The sequence below is a fragment of the Equus przewalskii genome, chromosome 9, assembly GCF_037783145.1.
Source record: "Equus przewalskii isolate Varuska chromosome 9, EquPr2, whole genome shotgun sequence".
Taxonomy (NCBI): domain Eukaryota; kingdom Metazoa; phylum Chordata; class Mammalia; order Perissodactyla; family Equidae; genus Equus; species Equus przewalskii.
Window position 1 is genome coordinate 31669197 of NC_091839.1, and position 24179 is coordinate 31693375.

General features: G+C 40.0%; 1 protein-coding gene across 6 annotated transcripts in view; it reads left to right on the forward strand.

The window, feature by feature from the left end:
- Positions 1-24179, forward strand: part of MEI4 (meiotic double-stranded break formation protein 4) — a 235737-nt gene that overhangs the window by 22093 nt on the left and 189465 nt on the right. For 3 of the 6 annotated variants that reach the window (XM_008529849.2, XM_070558995.1, XM_070558993.1), the window contains exons 2-3: positions 6986-7084; positions 9314-9559. In XM_008529849.2, coding sequence (XP_008528071.1) covers positions 7069-7084; positions 9314-9559 — 262 coding nt within the window. In that variant the 5' untranslated portion in view covers positions 6986-7068. Of the gene's footprint in view, positions 1-6985; positions 7085-9313; positions 9560-19988; positions 20212-24179 lie in introns of those variants that run through there. The other 3 variants (XM_008529850.2, XM_070558994.1, XM_070558996.1) reach the window with 2 other exon arrangements.

Below are 24179 nucleotides of genomic sequence, written 5' to 3' on the forward strand. Positions count from 1 at the left end.
CATTTAGGACTGTTAATCCGCATGATGAGCTGACCTTTTCTTATGATTATGAAATGTTCCTCTGCATCTCTGGTAATATTTTCTTCTCAGGAAGTTTCTTTTGTCTGCTATTGATATAGCCATTCCAGATTTCTTATGTTTGTTGTTTGCATTTTCAATTACTTTTAACCCATCTTTGTCTGAAAATAATTACCTCAGTCTACATGTTTGCAATTTAGGCTTTCATACACAAATCAAATAACTTAGGTAGAGCATTTAGATAAAAGTTTTCTTTTGAGATAAATTACCCAATGTATGTGTAAATTAATAATTTTCTTTGTTTTCTTTATTTCAGTAAAATTTGTATGGAGGTAAAACCCAATTCTTACAATTTTCTTATAGTAATTGAAAGGATAGATTTAGGCATAGAAACTATGATGAATTAACAATCTGCATTTCTTTTATAGCATGAGCTATTTTGGGAAATTCCTGTGGTTTTAAACCAATGACTTTAATTGATTACCCTGGAGTAAAACTGGACCAGTGATGCAGCCTAAGGCTAGTTACTGTTGTTTGAGTGTTCCATTTATAAGATGAAATAGATTGATATTATTGTCAATAAAAGCCCTCTTTCATGGTCACAAGATAGCATTAAAAAAGGTTCTAGAAATTATTAATGCAAATGACATTACTGAAGAAAAAAGACTCCTGTGCAGCTGCTGTGTTCTGCCTATGCTTTCCAGGGGCACCAAGGTTTAGGCCTGGCCATGATGTCATCATAAGGCCAGTTCTTGGCTATCGGGAGTTCGTTTGGGTTGGTAATCTCAGGTTGGTCAGATCTAAGTTTTCAGCAGGAAGGCAAGTTCTGATGGGTAGGAGTAATGGGGAGTTTGGAAGTTTGGTGTAGTTGCCTGGGGCAAGTAGATGACAGGTGTTAGGCCACAGGATTGCTGATGCTTTTGACCTGGAATGGTTCCTGTTACATGGATGGAGGTAGGTACTGGTTACAGTGTTGGGAGGAAAGCTACGGACCAATTCCTCCCTGAATGCCCTCATCTGGTGCCAAGGGACCTGTGCATTATGCTGTTTTTTGTTGCCCTAGAAGATATGGTGCTGATCTTTTGGAATGGTCTGCAGCTTCTTCTGATATTCCTTAGTTGGTTAGGGGTTGTGGTGGCACTCCGTGGGGCAGAGGGCAGGTAGCATGGATCCTGTGAATTGACAGGTTCTTGGTGGAGAAGAGCACTGTGTGGATACAGGCTGCAACTTCTGTGATGTGAAAGTTGGTGAGTCTGTCACTGTTGGATTTCAGAGGATACACAGCCTAGACCTAGGCTGAGAGTCTGGGCAGGAGCAGACAGGAACAGACAATTGTAGAGGAAAGCATGAGGACCAGGCCTGAGTGATGGCTTTCCTGCAATGAGGGCTATATTGCCTCTGTGTGTTTGTTGTCTGCAGCAAGTTGAGAGGCTGAGTTTAAAGGGACAAAAAGGTGAAGGGCATCATGTGCTAGAGGATGTCTAGAATCAAAGTGCTTAAGTGTTTGTGAAACAATCCCTCTCTTTTAGTAGACTGTTTTAGGCTGGTAAAAGTAGAACTCTAATCTATTTTTTTTTTTTTTTCAAAGATCCTATTTTTTCCTTTTTCTCCCCAAAGCCCCCCGGTACATAGTTGTGTATTCTTCGCTGTGGCTTCTTCTAGTTGTGGCATGTGGGACGCTGCCTCAGCGTGGTCTGACGAGCAGTGCCATGTCCGCGCCCAGGATTCGAACTAACGAAACACTGGGCCGCCTGCAGCGGAGCACGCGAACCTAACCACTCGGCCACGGGGCCAGCCCCTCTAATCTATTTTTTTAAGTGCAAATCTAAGTAGAAAGTAAAAGAAGTATTAGATATACTTGTAAAATGAAGCCATGTGAGAAGTTGTGAAGCATTGTCAGTTGCTCTCTGAAATTTGTGGTGGTCTCCTTGGTGAGATTTAAGTGAGGGAGACAGACAAGAATTAGGGCACTTTTTCAGAATTAAAAATGAGCCTTAATTAAAGAAAAAGTTTCTATGGGGCTACTTGTGCTTCTTTGAGTTCATATCTTAAGTGTACACAGAAGTGAAGTCTAAGAACGTGTTAGGTAATATTAGTTAGAAGACAAATCTCGTTTCCTAATGTGTCATTTACAAAATGGGACTTCTTTGGATAGGGCCACTTACCTTTTCCAGGGGCCTCTGTGCCTCGCCATCTTCCTTCTTGAGCCTTCTATTTTCCTTGAAGCTCAGGCCCTGGCTCAGCTGGTCCCCAGAACCCAGCTGTTCCCCTCTCTCCTAGGCTTGGCTGAACCCTTCTCAGTTGCCTCATCTGGTTGTTTCTTTGCTTTCTGGCTTCATCCTATAGTCTTCCTCATTTTATGACATGTAACTTTTCCCCTTTCCAGGGTGTAGCCTCATAAAGATTCCAAATTTGTGGAGTTTATGGATTTGAATTATGTAGGTTATTAGGCTTTTTTATATACCCTGTGAGAACAATATGTTTGTTTTCGTGATAAGGATTATGTGCACATCAGTGTGTGAGTTACTGGTGTAACAAGGAAACACCTATAATTCTTCCAAATTATTTTTTAAAATGTGTGTCAATAGTAGATATCAGGGCCTCTTTCCTTCTATAGGTTTACATAGTGGAAGATGATTGCTGATTGTACCATATATATGACTCTGCATTTCTGAATCAGCATACTTTTTTGCTGACTTATAAAATATGTGTGGTGCATTTTTCCCATGTGAAATTCTGCATTATTCCTTGCCAGAATCCAGAGAAAATCTTTCCTATGACAGAAAATAAGCATCAAGGAATAAAAACGCCTGGGGTGGGTGTTTGCATAAAAAGAAAACAGTGTTAAGATTCTGTAGACAATTAAAATCTATGATTAGTTAACTCTTTCAACACGGGGAAAATCGTAGATAGTTGGCCTTTTTTTTTTCTTCCAATGGTGAGGAAGATTGTCCCTGAGCTAACATCTGTCCCAATTTTCCTCTACTTTGTATGTGGGACTTTGGCACAGCATGGCTTGATGAGCCGTGTGTAGGTCTGTGCCTGGGACCTGAACCTGTGAACCCCGCCTGCTGAAGTGAAACCTGCAAACTCAACTGCTATGCCACCAGGCTTCCAGCCACCTCATAGTTGGCCTGTTTTGATGGAAATGAAACAGAAAGAAAAAAAAGGCAAGCATCCTTTTATCTTTACTAGCCTCTTGTCATGCACAGGCTCTTTGCTGGGAAGGCTTTTAAAGGCCCCCTTAATAATTCAAGTGGAGGGATTTGAAACCTTGAGTAGCTCCTGATTCTTTTATGTAGAATTTCATATGCTGTTAGTCTGCTGAGCACTTCACAGTACAGTATATGATGAAAATATAACAATAATTAGGGAATTTGTCAGCTGGAGCTAATCCAAAAATTGCATGTTAGACCTTGTCCAAACTTTAGTGAAACTAATTATCTGAAAAGTCTTGTAACGTTTCACTGGTCTGGCATTGCCAGGACTCTACTGTGCTCCAGTCCGATATTTGATAAATGCACATTCCACCATCATGGTACATGGGGACTTCCTCTTGTACTCAGAAGGAATATGTCTTAATGTATTCATCTCAGTGACTTAGAGAATGTTCAGCCACTCTTGTTTAGTTTCTTGCTTTCCTGGGAAGACAAGTATTTAGTATTGTAGGGTTCACATGATGTAAAATCTGGCTTTCTCCCTTATAGTTTATCTGACTTAAACCTGTGTGTGAACTAGATGCTATCTTTCTTGTATTTTTTTTGCTCAAGAATTATTTTGATGAAAATGTAAGGGTATACTGTAGAAAGGCATGAGTTTAGAGTTCCTTGGAGGTAGTCAAGAAAGGATGCTTCACAGAATGAAGAGAAAGAGGTGTGACCTTCAGGTTAACTAATTCAGTTCCCCTCCTAGTCCATTCTGTCTTCAGTGCCATTCTCCTGAGCATGTAATTGACAAAGACTTACTGATGAGGGCCAGGGTTAAGAGCTGGTCATGTAGCCATCATTGCCTACATGGATGTGTTCATTCATTCGCTCACTCATTCGCTCACTCATTCTATTTAGTAGAGTGCTTACTATGAGCCGGTTAGCCCTCGTGACCCTGGGGATACAGTTGCTGGTAGCTTGCTGCTTGGCTGTGTTGGAAAGTTTTTCTGTCCCATCTCCGAAATCCACTGTGTCCTTTGAATTAGTAGGAGGAACACCAAACACATCTGAATGAAGGGGCATGCATCTACTTGTGGACATGGAATGGTCAGAAGTCCACAGGCGTTTAGTGGATTTGGGAAGGCTGATCAGGAAGGGAGATTAGAGAACCTGGGAGACAGAACTCTCATTCCGTTGACTGTGCTTTCCTCAATTCTGAAAACACGTTGGTAGTTTAAAATTTCTGACTATGTTTAATGTGCTATTATTTCGTTCTTATCCTCTTCTCCTTCCCAAGCTGTGGTTGAACTGATGGTGTTTTTACAGTTGAAGATGTCTCAGATGAGGTGCTGAGCTCTCCGGGCTGAAGCTGCTCATCGCAACCACAGAATGACTGGCATAGAGCTCTGAGGCTGCATTCACACCTGTCTTCATTTTTCCTATAATTTCTACTTTGAAAAATATAGAATATGGAATATTTATGTAGGATTAGTATTAAGACATTTTCTATCTTATATAATATGTTTTATAATGTTTATTGTGGAAAACGGAAACTATAGAAAAGTATAAACAAAATGAAATCTGACTTAACTCATGGTCAGTGTATTGTTTGTAGTTGGTGAATAACTCTCGTCTGTCTTCCTCCTCCTTCCCTCTTTCCCTGTCTCTCTTCTTTCTCTCCTTCATTCCCTCCCTCTTTGTATCTCTAAATCTATCAATATATCAATCTGTATATATGGACTTTTTTTTCAAATTTCCAATTTTACTACATTTAAATACTGTTTTATGTTTTATTTGCAGTTAACATCATACGAAAATATTTTCCCATACTTTTAAATATTTTCAAACACATTTTCAGTTCACTTGTATAATATGTCACAATTTATCTCTCTCTATTGTTAGATGTTCAAGCTAGTGAAAGATTTTGTTTTGGGTTTTTTATTTTTTTGGTAATTATAAATAGTTCTATAAGATCGTTTGTTGTTGTTAGTGCCATGGAGTCGATTCCGACTCCAGCGCCCCTGTGTACAGCAGAGCGGAACCCTGCCCGGTCTTTTTGCACCATCCTCTCCCCTCTGGCGCTCTATCAGACAGTGTTCCGCTGCTCTTCAGAGGGTTTTCATGGCCATTGTTTTTGGGAGTGGGTGTCCAGGTCCTTCTTCCTAGTCTTTCTAGTTTGGAAGCTCCACTGAAACCTGTCTGCTATGGGTGAGCCTGCTGACCCATACTGGTGAGTATTTTGAAATACTGGTGGCATAGCTTTCAGCATCACAGCAACACGCAGCTGCCAATCTGACAGCCGACAGATGGATGGTGTGGTTCCCTGACCAGAAAGGAACAAGGGCCCTGGTGGTGAAAGCCCTGAATCTTAACCACTAGACCACCAGTATAATATCATCTAGGGGCATGAAGTTTTATATGTATCTCTGGTCATTTCTTTGAGATAAAAATCTTAGAACTTGTATTTTAGGGCCAAAAGGGGATAAATATTTTGAAGGTCTTTGATACATATTAGGAAAATATTCTCCTGAATGGTTATCAAATTCAAACTTCTGTCAGTCTTATATAGGAGGGGTCCCGGACTCTACTTCAGAGAATTTTCATCAGTGATCTTGGAGATGAACTAACTTTAGAATTCGTGATTATAATTCAAGACAGTTTTGACAGTCCAGAGAATTGACTAGTTGCTGGCAAATTAAAGTTCCGTAAGGGAAAATGAGGGTAGGAGAAATAGGGCAGATAAAAATTGCCAAAATTCTCTTTGCAGAGTAATTGTTTCTGCTCGCATTGCCTGAAGGAGAATCCAGGGGTCATAGAGAATGTGACTGGATTTTTCTGTAGCTCTGTGGGGGACTTTGCTATGGTAAGGTCTATTCCCAAATGGGAAGAAAAGGAAAGCCCATTTGAACTAATGCTCTATTCTAAAAGGAAAGTTCAACTTTTATATTTTCTGCTATTAAGGATTCAGACACTAAATACCTTCTTGGGGAACATTAAATGTTTGCTTTAATTATTTACTATAATTATTTGAGCATGAATTGAATTTAAATAGTGCTTTCAGAAAGTTACTACTGATCTTTCCTCAATTACACAGAGAGAATGTTTAGGCAGCTCATCTTTTTTCCTATGAAATTTTAGGGGGAATAGAATTATCTTTACCTTGCAAATGGCACTTTGAGGATAGGAAAGCTATCCTAAAACAAAAAATGCTTATAAACACACACGCTCACTCCAAAACTCGAGGAAGCAGTTTGAAAAGCCTGCTTCTGTTGGGTTGTAGGTTGTAGTTCTGTGTGCGTTTTGAGTGTAATTTATACGGTAGAAGCCTGTACCAGCATCTTTATTAGCAATCGTTTCTGTTCACTTGTGGTACAATTCTGGTTAATGTTCAGACAGGTGACCCTGGGATAGTTATGATCCAGCAGGACTTTATAATTCGATCTTTTTTCCTACTGACTGATATTCAGCATGGTTTTAAGACTATTAACAAATCACATATGATGAGTTAAAAATCAGAACATTTAATTAATCAGCTCAATTAATTAATTAAAAGATGACAGGGAGTTTGCTGTGTTTATTATCCAGAAGACTTGGTCCTCTTGTGCTAATAAAGTGCTTTTCTTTTTTTTTTAACCTGGATTCCCACCATTCACAATTGCATGTCAGATCCTTTTCTAACCAAATCACTGTCAGTAGGTTACTTGTTATTTTTATTGTTATTTTATTGTTATTTTATTTTATTGTTATTGGTACTATTAGATGTAATGGTAGGCTTACTTCTTTAGCAGAGCCGTGCATGTCTCTCTGCCCTCTGCACACAGGGAGCTTTCCTGAAGCCCTGAGAGGCAGAATTGGCTGCTCCCGGCACTGACATGATGGACTGAGGGTGAACCAGCCAGGTGACATGGTTGCTGCGAAAGGTAAAATACGTGCAGCTGTAATTCTAACTAGTTTGAATGGTAGTTGTACTTTGCTTTTGGAAGTCTATTCTTTATAAAGTTTTTCTGATTATAATTTGATATATGTTTATTACAGAAAATTAGGAAAATTTAGAGTATAAATAACAAAATAAAAATCACCAGTAATTCTACAGTAGTTAGAAATCCTATTTATATTTATTGTATTTCCTTTTTTTACATAATTGGGTTCCTACTGTACATATAACTTCATGTCCTCACTTTTTTCCACTCAGCGTATCAGTAACACTTCCCATGCTAATAAAAACATCTCTGAAAATCGAACTTTTAATGGATAAGTAATATTCATTTGTATAGTCGTACCATCATTTACTAGCTATTTGATTGTTGGTCCCAGTTTTCAATTATAAAAAAATCCTGTGATGAACATATGTACACACATTTTTGTGTTTATCTCTCATTATAATAAAACAGCATTATGCTACCTGTTAGAGTGTATATTTTCAGTGTTAGAGACTATCAGATAGGTGCACATTGTTGTGGGTGGGAATACATCTGAAAAGATTTTATATGGTGGTCTGTGAGCTGTTCTTTGAAGGGTACACAGCCAGGGCCGTGGCAGCTGTGAGAGTCAGGGTCTCACAATTGGGGAAAGTTCATGAGCAGAGTTGTGAATGGGAATGAGCTTGGGCTGTATGCATCTGTTTGTGTGAGTGTGAGTCAACAGTGGTGGAAGGACAGGCTTGGGAAATTGAAGGAAATAAAGTGTGAAATGTAGGGTGCAGAATTTGAAATTCTTAGTAGGATAAGTGTGGCCACCAAAGGTCCTGAGTTTTCTGCACCATTGTACTTTTAACTATTCATTACAAACTTTTATGTAATACATTTTATGTGCAAAGCTCCCCCTTGTGAAGGCCCACAAGGGGCTTATACTTCAGTAGGGGTGGTGATACTCAGCCAGTGAATGCAATGGTCTGTCATGTTGTCCTCCTAAATGCAGTCATACTGTCAGACTGTCATGTGGTGTTGGTTTGGAAAAGTATGCTCGTGGTCGCGGTTGGAATCTTTGGAGGTGCAGAATCAGAGCAGAGTCGCAATTTAAATGATCCAGATATTTTCAAGATGGTTCTCAATATAGATTGGAGGGGTCTGGTTCAAGACAGGCATGGTGGGTGAAGGTCCATTAAGGACCACAGGGTTGTGAAGCAGTGACTGTAAGACTTCGTAGAATGGGTTGGAGGAGAAGGGCTTAGATTTTTATAATCAGAGCAGCGGTTCTGCTTATAGAGTAGACTCTTTTCAAAATAGGAAAGGCTCAATCCTATCCCCGATTTGCTGAATCAGAATTTTAGGGGGATGGGATTAGATATATGTATAAATATATGTGTGGACAGTTCCCAATTTTCGGTGGTTCAACTTATGAATTTTCGACTTTATGATGATGTGAAAGTGATATATATGCATTCAGTAGAAACAGTACTTTGAATTTTGAATTTTGCTCTTTTCCCAGGTTAGGGATATGCATATGATATTCTCTTGTGATGCTGGGCAGTGGCAGTGAGCCAGAGCTCCCAGTCAGCCCGGCAATCAAGAGGGTAAACAACAGACACACTTATAACCATGCTGGACCCAGACAACCATTGTTTTTTCCACTTTCAGTACAGTATTCAAGAAATTACACTTGATTATAAAATAGGCTTTGTTTTAGGTGATTTTGCCCAGCTGTGGGCTAATGTCAGTGTTCTGAGCACATTTAAGGTAGGCTAAGTGTATTAAATGCATTTTCGACTTATGATATTTTCAACTTATGATGGATTTATCTGGATGTAATGCCATCATAAGTTGCAGAAGATCTGTGTGTGTGTGCGTGTGTGTGTGTATAAATATATTTATTTATTTATTTAAAAAGCTCCCCTGGAGATTCTGATGTGTGCCTCTGGTTAGAAACCACTAAATGAATTATGTATTTTTTTCACTTCAAGAATTTGTCAAATTGTCTGAACCTACTGTTTTGAATCTTAATATTCTTAATATGCATGGGTATGCATTTTTCTGCTGCATATTTTTTCATACTGTTTTCAATTCCTGAAAACATTTTTCCTGTTGCTTGGTGTCACCTTGTATTATAAACTTACTAATTAGTGTTACTCTGCAAAATCAATTTTGAGCAAACGAAATGCACTGCAAAAGTTAAAAGGAGTTTCTATAACTTTTTTTCTTACTAAATAATAGAGACAAAAGCCAAGATGGATGATCAAGCATCGTATTTGAGGACTTCAAAGCTGGCCCTGGCCTTGGCAATTATTCACTCAAAGCCAGCAGACAAAAGCGGCAGAGAGCACGCGGAGCACCTGGCGAGGGTGGTGTCTGGGCAGGAGTCGAAGTGGAGGTTGAAAGTCGAAGCCTTGGAAGCTGAGGTTCTGCAATTACGTCAAAAACTTCTTCTGAGCAAGATTCATTCAGGACTGTTTGACAGTGGTGAGTCTGTGAAACTGCCTTTTGGTAATTATATCACTCTCTTTTATTTTGGCTTCACAGTTATTTAGAAATTGTTTCCTAAACTAGACTTCTTCTTCTGGCAAGATAAAGATTTTTTACTTCTAGTCATTCACTAAAAGTTTATTGTCACTTTCTAATGAATGGGACTACCTTAGATATTGAGATGAAGTTGGAGAATGAAAATAATCTAGATATGAAGGCAATAATGTTTTAAGCTTAGTGGATAACTTAATTTTAAAATCTTGTTGTTCAGCCTTATTATTTTACTATGTATTTTATGTTGCTATTATATTAAATAATTCCTCTGGCAATCAGATATCAAGTACCAGCTATGGACCAGGCATGTGGTGGGTGGCGAGGACCCCAAAACACATGAGAAGAGGAGCTGTCCTTGCCATTAAGTACCTACCATTCTATCAGGGAAAAGAGACCCATAAATAATTACCCAGTTGTGATAAATGCTATAATGGAGATATGAACAAAGTGCAGAGGAGGAAGTCGTTCCTTCTGCCTGGGTTCTGGAAAGGCTTCTTAGGTTGGCCCTCAGGGATCTGTGCTGTAGTAGTGAGATGTCACAGAGCATGCAGCAAGAGACGGGAGTGTAAGCAGAGAATACCTGTCCATTCAGGACACTGCCAGCATTCCTTTTCAGAGTGACCAGAACACCATGAGGTAGAGGTGTGATGGGTGAGAAAACAAGAGAGATGAGTTGGGACCAGGTTCAGCAGGGCCTAGAATGTCAGCCTAAGGACTGTTTTGCTGTATCCCCTTATCATTCATTTGACCATACAATTTATAGTCTGTAGGACTCTTATGAGATTGAAAGGAGGGGACTGTTAATAACTATCTGAGGACAACAGGCAAAAACCAGTGCTCACTTGAGCAGACAGGAACATGTGGTCTCTCTGTTCATCAGGAGTCGTACAAGTTTTTTACACAGAGGATTGACCCTCATATTGGGATTGGGAAATGTAATTCTGGTGATTTTTTTAAAAATGTAAATCAGCTCATGTTGCTCCTTTGCCAAAAATCTTTCCCTGGCTTCCACTTATGCTTCACGTTAGACTCAGACCTGTGATCATGGCCTATCATGCGGTGGGGGATTTCTTCTCCATTCACCTCTCCCACCTGGTCTGACTCAGCTTCCCCATTGATAACGCGGCTCTGGCCACCTGGGGCTTCCTTCCAGCCCTTTAAGGCTCTTCTTGCTTCAGACCTTTGTATGTTCTTGCCTTCACTCTCTTTGTGTCTGGCCTCTTCGGTTACTAGAGGGAATTCTAAATGATACCTCCTTGTTGACCACTCTATGTACAGAGCACTCCCCCACCAGTTATTCTTTACCCAAACACTCCCTATGGATTATTTCTTTGTTAGGTTACTTGGTTGCTGCTTTATCTCCTGTACCAGTCTGAGCTCACTGAGGAGTGGGTCTTTGATTTGCTCAGCACTCTCCACTCAATGCCCACCCCAAAGCCTGACACACAGAACGTGCTCAATAAATATCTGTCAAATGGAAGTGTAGCATAGAAGATATTTTGGCAATAACAGTGATTGGAGGCAAGGAGACAAGCTTTAAAAGCATTTACCAAAGCCCATATGAAAAATGATGAGTTGAGCTAGATCCGGGCTAGTGAGACCTATAAGGAATTCAACATAAATGAATGGTTTCAGAGTAGATACTTCACAGATTTGTGAATGATTAAGGGAGATGGAGGCATTTATGATACTTGAGGTTTCTAATCCTAGTTTATTGCATTGATTGTGATGCTTCGAATCCAGATAGTGAACACAGAAATAAGTTTCTAGGATAAAAGGTCGAGTCCAGGTTTGTCTGAGGGTAGGTTAATCCCTGAATATACGGGGATTACCTAGAAGGAAGGTGGAGGTATGGTCCTAAAACTCAAAGGGAATGAGCAGGCTCGAAATATAGATGCAGACTTAGGATTTAATGGCATTTGAGATGTAGTTGAAGTTATAGCTGTAGATGAGACTCACAGGGAGAATGGAGATGGGGGGTGGGGCACTGTGATCCCTGCATCCCAGGGACAGGCAGAGGGAAAGGAGCCATTGAAAAGAATGTGGCTGTCACATGAGGAGTGTGCAGGGGTAGCACACACACAACTGTTGTGGGTGATGGGGTGCTCACTAACTTTAGCTGTGGGGATTATCAGGAAATCTCGTTAACCTAATACCCAGATGTTAACTAAAATTTTCTTATTGTCTGAGCGAAAATAGTGTTAGACAATTTATAGGCACATTTAGTCTCGAGTTTTTCTAGGTAATGTTATCTTCGAGTGTACCAATGAATGACAACGTAATCAACTTTCTTAATTTTTTTCTGTGCAGTTATGTGATTGATACAATGGCACATGTAAAAATTTGCAGTGATCTTAAACGGTGACTATCACAAACATCCATGACAGACATCAAACTGTTGTTCACCCTCCAGGGTCTGTTTACGGCACTGACTCAGTGGTGTTTGGAACAGGTGCATGCCTGACAGTGAGAGCCTAGATGAGAGCTTGTTCTTAAGCTGAAAACTTTCACTTACAGCACCTCTGAGAGAAATGTTCAAATATCACATAGTTAGAATCAGTTTTACTTGCAGCAGGAATTGCAGGTTTTGGCAAAAAGCGTTTTGGCACAGATGTTGGAAGTAATCTCTCTCTCTGTCTCTTAGCTTAAACTTGAAAATGAGGAAGCAGTGACTAGTAAACAGAGTCACTATTAAAGGAGAAAGAAAAAAAAACCTCAGAAAAGGGGTTATTAAGTTGATAGGAAAATAAAGGAGGAACACAGTCGTTATTTAACGATGTACTATTTGAAAGACTAGCATGGCTTGCTCTAAGAAAACTCCATACCCAAAAAATCAAAACTGTGTTACGTATGTATTTATATTATTAAATATTTATTTCTGGAATTTTCAGAGTTGCTTTACATATGCAGCTGTTCTTGAGTGTTTAGAGACAGCAGACGCTCAATAAATGTTGAATGGAACGCTTCGTGACAGATTGAGAGGCTGGGGAACTTAATTTACAGCATCAGCTATCCATTGCAACAATTGATCAACCCGGAATTGAATAAAGCGGAGCTGAAATGGCAAAGAAATCAAATAAGGAAGCATAGTACAGTTTATACAGCATTTTGGGAACTCAGCTATTTATTTGACTTATTTTTCTACAGCTAATTCTTAAAGAGAAAAATACTTCTTTATTGTATTTTTTAAGGGATTAGACTATACAAGAAGGGATAAATACTCATTAGTAGTGGAAGGAAGGAAGGAAGGAAAGAAGGAAGGGAGACAGAGAGGACCAAAGGAGCCCACATACTCAGTGACACATTTCTCAAAACCCTTTTGGTGATGTGTGGCAGACATGGTTATTTGCTCAGTATCCAGCTTCCTTCTTCCTTACTAAAGCACTCTGATTTTGTTTTGGCAGAGATGTGCTCATGCCCAGTGGGTTAATTCATGACAGGCTTAGAATTGTTCTAATGTTGGGCAGGGGCCAAGGTAAAGTAAAAAGCAATGTTCAGTGCTTTGTGTAAAGATTTTCCTCTTTGTATCAAGGGATTGAGGCTCATGAAAGAGAATAATTAAAAAAATTTTTACCTTAACCACTAGTTTCTTGTATGAGGCCCTGCCGTATGAGGATATCACGCCTGGAACTGTGGTAGCCATTTTGCAACTGTGAGGCAATTTTGAAAAATTAATGCCAGAATGCTAAGGATGGTGAAGTAGTAGGATGAGGAGAACCTGGGGCCTTCTTGAAATTGCTGAGCAGTTAAAGCAACTCTAGGATTACTTTATTAGGTATTTTTAAAAAGGTAAACAATGATTTAAGCCATTGTTATTCATGTACTCTCTTCCTTCTATCTGAGTACATCCTAACTTATAGAGTGGGGAAGAGGCGGGGGGTCATGAATAAATTAGAGTGGAGCTCTTTCTCCTAAGAATCTTCTTGATCTGTAGGAGAGAAAAACTATGTTCTTTAGTGTAGAACACCTTCCTGTTACAGATGGCCTTGTAATGTTGGCGAGGATTTTATCTAGGTCTGAGTAGGTGGGTGAGGGGGGCCCAGAGCATAGAGACTGGCCAGGAAGGTGGTAGTGGCTGTTCTGAAATGTTGACTAGATATTGAAGGGGACGTCGTGACAGAAGCAGGGCCTCGTTAGTGGAAAAAATGGTGTAGAACTTCACTGAGTAGATTTAGGATTAAAATCTGAGTGTGTGTGTGGGGGTGGGGCAGGCAAGGAGACTCTGGGCAGTGCTATGATGCTTGTACAGTAATTGGGCATTCACAGGAGGGAAGCAGATGGATGAAGTGTCAGGTATATACTTTTCTCCCTGCAATTTTATGTACTCAGGGTCTTCATAAGCGATAGATAGGCTACTGGATGAACAATTGGCTAGAGTGAAAAGGAAGTAAGAGAAAATCAAACCATGTTAATTCGTCGATTCACATGTTTATTTAGTAAATGTTCATTGAATACCGGGCTCATGGGTAGAGGGCTTGGGGGTGGGTGATGGCAGTGGCAGAGCAGCACAAGTAGTTGAGGCTGAACTTAGCTCTTGTACCTTTTGGGTCCCAGGAAGCACCTGTCCCACTCACATGGCTTCAGGAGCTTCCCTGCCCTTCTAGCCAACAGTGCCTAGGTTGGTCCATCCTTTCCTGTTGGCTGCCTTTACTGCTTTCTACCCTGAGGATCAAATCCTCCGTGCTCGATTGCCTGCCCCAGACCCTACTTCTCATCTTGTGTAAGTCTGGATTTAGGAGAAGGTTTTTATCTAGACTGGTGTTGATGGGGCCAGAAGGGGCAGGATAGCCTAGCTGCGCGTGTGCACCTCGCCAGACCCAGCGTGGACCTTACCTTTCTCTCCTGACTGCTGCGTTTCTGCTCCGGGCCTCCTCAGCCTCTGTCCCATCTCTTGCTCTTCTCATCCCATCCCAAACCACGTACCAAGAAGACATCACACATAACTGACCTACAGTCGTGTTCATGGAGCTCAGCATTTATGTGTTGGGATTCACTGTTTCACAGATGCTGAAAGAGCATGGAAAATGAGTGCATAAGCATTTCCTCCTTAGTTTTCACATAAGTTCCTATAATATAAATTGTCAAATATAATACTGATGGAAGTTTCCTTAAAATTGCAGTTGATTTAAAACATACATGCATAATGTACATAAACATCAGAGAATATGCCCTTAATTTAATATGGATTCTAGTGAAAGGCTCTAAAATAACTTAAAGTAAATTTATAATTATACATTAGGCATGTTTTACTCATTATATAAAAATTGAATTAATCTTTTGATATTAGCTACCATCAACATATAAAGACATTAAAGTTAAGGTTTAAATTAAAGCCCAGAATATTAAATGGCTTTAATAGTGACAAGGCAATAATTTAGAAATGTAAACATCTTAATTATCATAGTAGGAGCTGGCTCTGGGAGGAGTAGTGTGTGGAGATAGGGCATAAGAAGGACAAAACAAGTCCTGGCATAGGTCTGGGCCTGAAAGCAGCAGGGGCTTCAGAGGCCGGCGGTAGATATGGGCGGCTGAGCATTCTCCAGCTGCAGTGTTTCGGATGGAAGGCATGAGTCTTCCCAAATCGCTTCCAGGCTTGACTGTCATTGCATGATACAGACATCTTTGCCTAGCTGGGTTCCAGGAAGCATCTTGGGTGTCCAGGTAACCCCCTGGTTAGGTTGACACTGCTGTCTGTGTGTGTGTAGGTTCTCTCCACTCCTCTCCTTTCCCAGTGCCGCTTCCTTGAACTTGCCTGATTTATCCTAATTACACTCTGTGTTTATAGTTGTAGCCTCGTAACTTTCAAATCTAGATCGTAGCCATCTCAAGTCTTCTCATTTACTTTAGGATAAATCCACAATCTTCAACGTGGGCTACAAGCTTCTCCATGATGTGCTACTTGCTTAGCTCTCCAGCCCAGCCTTTCACCACTTTGTCCTTCACGCTCTGCTTTGCGACACATGAAATTTCTTTCACTTACTTGAATCCACCTTGAAAAAGCTCCAGGCTTCTACATGTATTGTTTCTCTCTGTAGGATATGGTCTCCCTCTTCTTTTTGTCTGGCTGTGCACTACTTTTTTTTTCTTTTAATTTTTTTTTTTTTTGAGGAAGATTAGCCCTGAGCTAACTACTGCCAATCCTCCTCTTTTTGCTGGGGAAGACTGGCCCTGAGCTAATGTCCCTGCCCATCTTCCTCTACTTTATACGTGGGACGCCTACCACAGTATGGCTTTTTGCCAAGCAGCGCCATGCCCGCACATGGGATCCGAACCGGCAAACCCCAGGCCACTGAGAAGCAGAACATTCGAACTTAACTGCTGCGCCACCGGGCCAGCCCCTATTCTTTTTTTCTGATGTAGTTTTAATATCCCTTCTGCCTTTGTTGACTGCCTCCCTAAACTAGATTAGATTCTCCCACTGGGATCCCCATACTATTCTAGACTATTCACAGCATCTGTGAGATAAATTATAGTAGTTTAAGCAGCCCGTCTTCCCCACAGGCCCTAAACTCCTTGCTTGCAGGCGTGTGTCTTTTCTCATCACTTCTGTATTCCAAGGGTTAGCACAGTGCCTCGTATTGGGGTGGGGTAGGGGGCTTGGAGATGTTTGTTGAACCAGTAAGATTAGACGTGGTTTATGTGAGTGTTAATACCAGGAACAAAATGGCCTTGCTGATCCATTGTTTCTGGAGATCTACCAAAGCCCTGCAGTCATGGAAGGGGGATCTGAGGAGCAAGATGCAGCATCCTAGGGAGGGGCGCTCACTAAGGTAGGATGAGTATCAGGGCTCCTACCTTTGAGGGAGCCATGCATGCATACAGTGGTTTAATCAGAACAGAGTAAATGAATAGTGACTATGTTGGCTTCCCATCTGGGGAACAAAAGCTAAAAATATTTAAAGCACTTTTGCATCCCTAGGTCTTTGCTCAATGTGATTTTTTTTTTTGAATAGTTTAACCTGTAGCAAATTTTAATCTAGTTCTTATACTTAGGATTGATTATGTTTGTTTTTTGCAGGTTTTGTGTGTCTTTTTTATATGCCCTGCTATTTATCTATTTTTGAATTTTAAGATTCTGTTAGAAATCTAAAGGTATCGTGGGGATTCTAGATTTAATATTTGGGCCCTAGACATCCTGAAATTTATTCTTTAGAATAAGTTCAGTGTACAGTGAATAGAATTGAGGAGATAGCTCTAGACTATAGTGTAGACTTGGAAAATTAATGGAATAATGTCAATTCCATTATCAGAGCAAGAAGGAATTCAGATAAATAAGGTAAATGGGAGTAAGCTTGAGATGCTCCAGTTCTGCTAAGCTCCCAGGTGATGTTAATGCTGTTGATCTTGAAGACCACTGTTTGAATAGCAGGAGACTGTGGACTATTTTTGCGGGGAGTTTGTGAAGGGAAGGAGAAAAAAGATAGGTTGGTAGTTGGAGAGGGTGCAAGGTGAAGGGAAGTATTTTTCTTGTGAAGATGGAAGAGAGACGTCAACACCCTGGCACTTTGGTGGGAAGGAATTAGCAGAGAGAAAAGTGGAAGATATGAAAAGAAGAGGATAAGAAAGGAATCACAGGTGGCTCGGGGCCTCAAACCTGAAGAAATATCGAGCACAGTGGAGAGACTGGCCTGGGACCTCAAGAAGGGACCTTGTCTCCTCTCTGAGACTCTTCTGCAGGTGGGCGTGGGTGCCCCTTCATTCGTGTTTTTGCTGAGTTCATTCCTGGCGGCTCTTCAAGGAGCTATCCTGTAAAATTCGTTGTTTTAGCCTACTCCTTCTCCAGTGCCCCATTATCCCAAATCTGTCTCTTGGTCCTGTGGTTTCTTTTTTCAAACTGCCTTTGGATTTTCACTCTTGCATTTCTTTCTTTGCTGCTTCAGCTCTCGTCTAAGAAGTCATCTCCACCTCTTTCCTTGGTGGAAGATGGAGAAATGAGGAAGCCAAGTTAAGTAACTTGCCTGAGGTTAAATAGAGTGGCATTCCTGTAGAATCCCAGAATGATGCCTTTCTAGTACTTTAAGGTGTTTTCTTAAACCAGTGGTTCTCAAAGTGTGGTCCCCAGACCAGCTGCATCAGCATCAGGTGGGAAGTTAACCCTCTCTTAACTGAAGGAGAAACTCTGCTGGTGGGCCCAGCAAACTTTGGCTAACAAGCTCTCCAGGTGATGATGATGAAAAATGAAGTTTGAGAACCACTGGTTTTAAATAAATAAAAGTGAAATATGTGTTCAGGGAGCATAATAAGACCTCTCCAGAAAAGCGTCACTGGAAACCTATTCATCCCCTCTCCAAGGCATCTGAGTGTGATAACTCAGGAGAGATTTGTAGGCCAACCTCTCAAAGATTTTTCAATACCAGCTGATAACATTTGGCTCCAGTCACCAAAGAATTGAGAAAGTGTTCATTTAGAGCCTGATTGAGCTGATGCTGGTAGTAGAAATTAGAGAAAATGGACAAACAAAAAATAGTAACATTAAAATGACCCTAACAGCCATGTTTGAAACTGTTCCATACGTTTCCATGAAACATGTACATAAAGCTAACAGGAATCCAAGGACTGTGTAGTGTAGGTTCTTGTTCTAGGAGAGCTGCTCTCTTCCCTCTTCATCTGTCTTCTCCTCTCTCCCTCCCTCTGTCCTTACTTCCCTTGTCCCTTCCTAATAAGCACCCATATGTGCTGTCATATAGGATTCTGAATATATGCCATATTTTCTGGTATGTAAGATGTGCAGTTGTATAAGACAGCCCCTCCATTTTTTTTTTTTGCAGGGGAAGATATCCTTTTTCTTATATTTTCTCAAGTAATTTTAAAGACATCTTGTAGGAGAAAAATTTTGAGTAGGAAATGCAGTATATTGTATACTAGAAATCAGTAGAAAACCTTAAATTTAAATTAAACTATACTATTATACCAGTTCTTAATGAGTATACAAAGTGACATAGCTAAAAAGAAATATACTGCTATAAATGAATGCCAGCATGTTGTAGGCAATAAGACAAAACACATTTACTCATAAATAAAGTTTCATGTCATGCACGTGGAACTACGAACACACGTACTTGCGTTATATTCTGGGTCATGCCGAGAGCTAACCTAGCTCAGCTTGATAGAAGATTAATTTGAATGAATTCCTAAATGGAATATGGAGAGCAAGCACATGTATCACTGAAAGTGGTACAAAACCAGCAGCAGAGTGCGGTGCTTGGAGTGAATCCCCGTGGAGGGAGGTCCGGTGTGGGAGCCACCTGCCTTCTCTGGGTTTGTGTGGTTGCTGTCATTACAAGGGGGGGCATTACACTTTGCTCAGACTGAAAGTATAGGGTGGTCTTTTCAGTTGAATCTCCTGCTGTGTAAACATCATTTATGTGAAATTTTAAAGTTAAATTGCTTGTACACATTTCTTAGAGTTAGTGTGACAATTAAATGCCTTGGAGAGTGCCTCTGCTGTGGCATACGTGTGCTGTGAAGGAGACACCGAGGTTGTGAGCTGCTCTCAGCCATTGAGCGAATCCATTGTTTCATGTCATCAATTATTTTATGGTAAGCGTGCCATAATTTTTCTTGTTTTTGGTCTCTCCCATTTCTCTCAGAGTCAGAGAGAAATATTGCTGATGTGTCTTTAATACATTCAGATGCCTGCCAAGTCTGTGCTTAGAAATAATCAAGAAAAAGATTACTTCCAGAGAGTGCTGGTTCTGATGCTTTCAACGCCTGCCTCTGAGTTCCTTGTTCCTCGTAATTAATAAGGCATGTGGAGAACAAAGACCAGGTTGCTTTTGTGTTCTTCCTTGTTGCTGGATTCAGTGAATCTTACACACAGTACGTTTTCAAAGATGTTTTTGGGCTTGATATTTAAATTATTGTCTCTGGTTAGGCTTGTAAATATTTATAGTTATTTTCATGAAGTAAGGCAGAATTTTCTATGTAAAATGAAATGTAGTATGTATAAAATGTTAACATTTTACATCAGTTTGACAAATAACCAGTTGGTGAAAAAGTAATTGGTAAAAATTTAAATAAAGCTTCTGATCCTTCTACATACGTTTTCTTGTATTTGGAATTTTTCTAATTTATCAATAAAGCAAAATGTGCAGAATTTAGGCATCATTCCTCTCTTTTGTTATTATTCTAATAACAGATACTTTTCCCCCTGGAATTAGGATAATTTATCCATTCTTTCTGTAAAATAATATTTTTGACAGAATGACCTTATGCTTTGATCTAATCGATATGAAATAGATGGCGTTCTGCATATTTTAATACCTAATTTTGCTAATAATTGTGCCCTTAATGACTCCAAAGTGATTTCTACCTGTGTATTTTATGAAGTGTATATCCTCATCTGATTATGTTTTATCCTGTGATCCACAAGGCGTCTTGTCCTATCTGTAGTCTCCGAGCAGGAGTCAGTCCAAAGTGGGCCAAGTCCACGCCAGTGGCTGCTTTGTGTGGCCATGTGGCTCTGATGTCGGACAGGGCAAGCAAGACGGCAGGAGCTGGACCCGGAGAACTGTGTGCCTCAGTGATGTCTTCTCCCAGTCTCTCTGAAACTTCTCTTTAAAGAAGTGCCATGTCTGTGCCCAGCACCTGTGATGGTGAGCACGGTGATGACAAACTTAGCTGCTTATTTAACTTTTTGACAGCAAACTAGGCCTTTGTACCCACAGGTCTGTGTGAAAGAGAAAAGTGCCATTAATCAGATTTGCAACTTAAATTTTTAAATTTATTTTTATTTTTTAAATTACTTTTCGAAAGGCTTTGCCTCTTTAGTGTTGGTAGACATAAGGCTAGAGTTCCAGGCAGTGGCTTTCAGCATGGCCCGTGCATTAGAATCACCTGGGAGCTATTAAAAGTCCTGATGCCTGGGTTGCAAACCAGACCAATTACATCAATTACAGCATCTCTGGGGCTTGGGCCAAGACATCAATATTCTTTCACAGTCTCTAGGTTATTCCAAAGTAAAGCCAAGATTGGGAAATACTGGTTAAAGCAAACTTTTATTTTCTATGTTCAACCCAAATCACCAGTGCTCATTATTAATCCCACCAACTTTAATCCCCTCATTTTATTGGCGTATTCTCTGTAGTACCTGCAGTTGTTTATCAAATAGAGTAGAACACGCTGATACTGGCCCTGCTGGGAGGATTCATCTGACTGTAGATTAGTCTACACTGATTTACTTTAATTGTGAGGTTTGGGAGCATGGGTGACACCGGTGAGAGGGGAGAGTGGTCTGTGGGCAGCTGAGGGAGGGCCATTCCGTTGTCTCTGTGCACATTTGGATGTGCTGGTAGCGAGGCTGGGCTAGAGTTGGGCTCTTTGTGGGGATCTCAGGCTTTCTCATGTGAATAGCGAGCAGCTATAGAATGAAAACTGGCATTTTTTCCAACCTCCTTTTTATGTTCTGTAAGGATAAATAGTTAAATAGTAGTAGTAGACAGCTTCTTCCAGCCTCCAAAAGCAGTATCATAAGGCATATCATTTTTGAAATTAGGGAATACTTGTATTTCTGCTCTTTCTTCAGTATTATTTGTTTACTATAGTATACAGCTTATTGAACAGTTGTTGGTATGCTTTTAAAATGCATCTTCTTATGTTATTGCTAACGTTGCTACCCTGTTCAGGGCCCTTCAGTTAGTAGTAATACTCAGCAGCCCATGATGAGTTAAAATGCCTCTGTAAAAAGAAGCAAGTATCATTCATTACTTCGACTTACATGTCACAGTTGACTTCCCATATCAGCTGGCTATGAAATCGTACCAGCAGTACTTTGGGATACTTCTGAGAAACCCTGTATCAGTTGATGCAGAAACATTCTCTATTGCATGATTTATAAGTAAATATTTATTGAGGGTACTTAATATATATATACACACAACTACACAGTGCTTTGGTTAAAATTGCACTAAAAACGTGGCAACATGTACTTAATTCATGGATTGTGATTTTAATACTGTCAACAACTTTACCAAGAATTCTCAGCTATTGAAATTACTTAAATTATTAGGATATTATCTTTTAGATGGTCCTGTAGTAAACGCTTTTTCAACCCCAACTAACTAAAATTTTCTGTTTATTGGAAATTAGTAGACACTCAGATTTTATGGCATGAATGTCATGGCTTTATGTTTACCAGAAGGCATCTTTGAAGTGAGTGAAAGTGATGTGGCCATCTGACAAATGTCTGAATAAGGAAAAGGGCAGTGCCTAGTGCACCATGCCTCATATAAAACACAGTGAACGTCAAGGTCTAGCACCCAGTAGGTGCTCAGTGATTAATTTAAGAATGAATTTGCAAAAGTGAATGGAGAAAGAACCTGCACAGGAGGAGGAGGTATTACTGATGGAGGGAAGCATTGGCTGAGGACAAATCCTGGAGGTACAGTGCTTATTGGGAAGAGCAGGGAATTTGAAGTTAGGTGAATCTTGGTTGAATCTCAGTTCTACGTAAGTTCTTTTAGGCAAGTCACTTACCTCCCTTGAGACCACCTTCCTCTTCTGTAAATTGAGGATGATGAAGAGGAGGATAATGATGGGCAGTGTGAGGTTTAATGCTTGGCATCAAGCTTCCTGACACATGGACAAAAAGTAAATACTGGTTTCCTTCTTTCTTGGCCTTGATAGTCTGATGGGAATTGTCGTTGATTCCTTAGCAGCAGAATTTGTTTTTTTTTTTTTTCTTTTTGACTTGAGAATTTTGTTGTTTAAGTGCATCTTGTAAAGACCTGGATCTAGCTGTTTTAGCAGATTATACCAATGGGAAAGAAAAAAAACAAAGGTTGAAGAGTGTGTGTGAGTTTTTTCTTTCCAGTAGTAAAATTGAATGATTGGCACCATTGTGGCTTCCTTGGTTCCAGTCCAGAAGCAAACATAGAAGATGCTCAGTGTGTTTCAGGCCTAGTGGTCTGATTCTCCTGGGAGTAAACTGCTTAGAAATTTTGTGAGAATTCAGCTGTTATTCTGTTTAGTTATTTTTGAAGTTACATTATTGGAACTTGATTTTCATTCTCTACCCTGTCTCTATATTGTTATAAAAAGTTCTAATTTGATTTCTATTCTCTGGTTCTGATGTCTCAATCATATTCTTTTCAATGTTCTTATCCTTCCACAATGAGCCCTGTGATTTCTCTCTCATCTGTAAAATACCATTTCTCCTTGACTGTTTCAGGAGCCCCCTATCGGTCATGTGACACCCTTTTTGGCCTCTGCAATTTTTCCTAAGACACATTTAAGATTATGTTTTAAACAGTGGATAGTTTTCCATTGTCTAGGAACAGATTACATTCAAGTCCCTTCCCATCGTGAACTCAGAATCTTTTCCCAGCCCCGCATCCTACTTTCTACCTGTCTCTGTGTTCCCTCCGCTCCAGCTACATCTCCTACAAGCCATTGCCTGTGCCCTTGCCTCTGTGCCTTTGTTCATGCTCCTCCCTGATATGAAAGACCTCCCTCATGAAAGCTCTGTGATCCTTGATACTCGTACTACATGAAATCTTTCTGGCTTTTCCCCAGTTTGAACTAATTCCTTTGTGTTCTAAAGTGTTTCACCTGCACCTCTGCATGATGCAGGTGCCTTTTTGCCTTATAGTAGAGTTCATTGTTGGCCTGCCTTTTCCTTAGTTGTTTGATGATCAGAGGCCATGCCTCATCTACCATTTGAGACCTCTCAGCCCTTATTCCAGTGCCTTTACATTGTAGCACCCAACATACAGTTGAGGAATTAAATTGATTACAATGTAAGCTCTGTGAAATCATCTATTTTGGCAAGGCAGAATATCCTTAGTTTTGGTTTATTTTCTCCCTGAAAAATTTGTGTTAATTTTATTTTTTAATGGTAAGAGATTATGCTGCTCTTTTGGTCAAGTTTATTTAATTTCCTAGACAACCAATTTTTACATTGAGTTATGGATGAGTGAACTGTAATACGAAAGCTATGCTGTGGTGCTGTATAACTTGGCCTTGCAAGCTATGAAGACCAGAATTCTTGAGGCTGGACTTTATTTTCAGGAATATCGCAATAGTAAAATTCAGTGGAAATGAGTTCTGTTTGGTTAACAATAAGGTGTCTGTAGAGAATTGACTTTGAGCTCTTCATTTTACCACTCACAAGAGTATATTTTAATCACTATTGACAGCATAATAACTGACTACTGAACTATCTCTGGCTATGCCTCTTTTTTCAGAATTAAGAATGTTTTTACTTTGTTTCCTTATACTAGAGAATAGACTCTACGGAATTAAGTATATGACTTTTGGCCATAGCCATATGTTCTTACAGAGTTGTCATTTGGGGCTTTACTGGCAGATAGACCGTACTTAAAAAAATAAATGTTAGCTGTGGAAATGCGTATGTCTCCATTCTGTAGCATGTGAATGAGTCTTTTCTTCATAATAAGCCTATAATTAGTTCATATACTTAAGGCGTATGATGAGCTGTTATGTCATCCTTCAAATACTTTATTTCATGGTCAAATGAAAGGTGTCTAATTCCTAGATTCAAAATTGGCCAATTACAGTATTTTCCTATTTTGGGATTGTTTGTCCATCTAAGGGTATTGCCAGT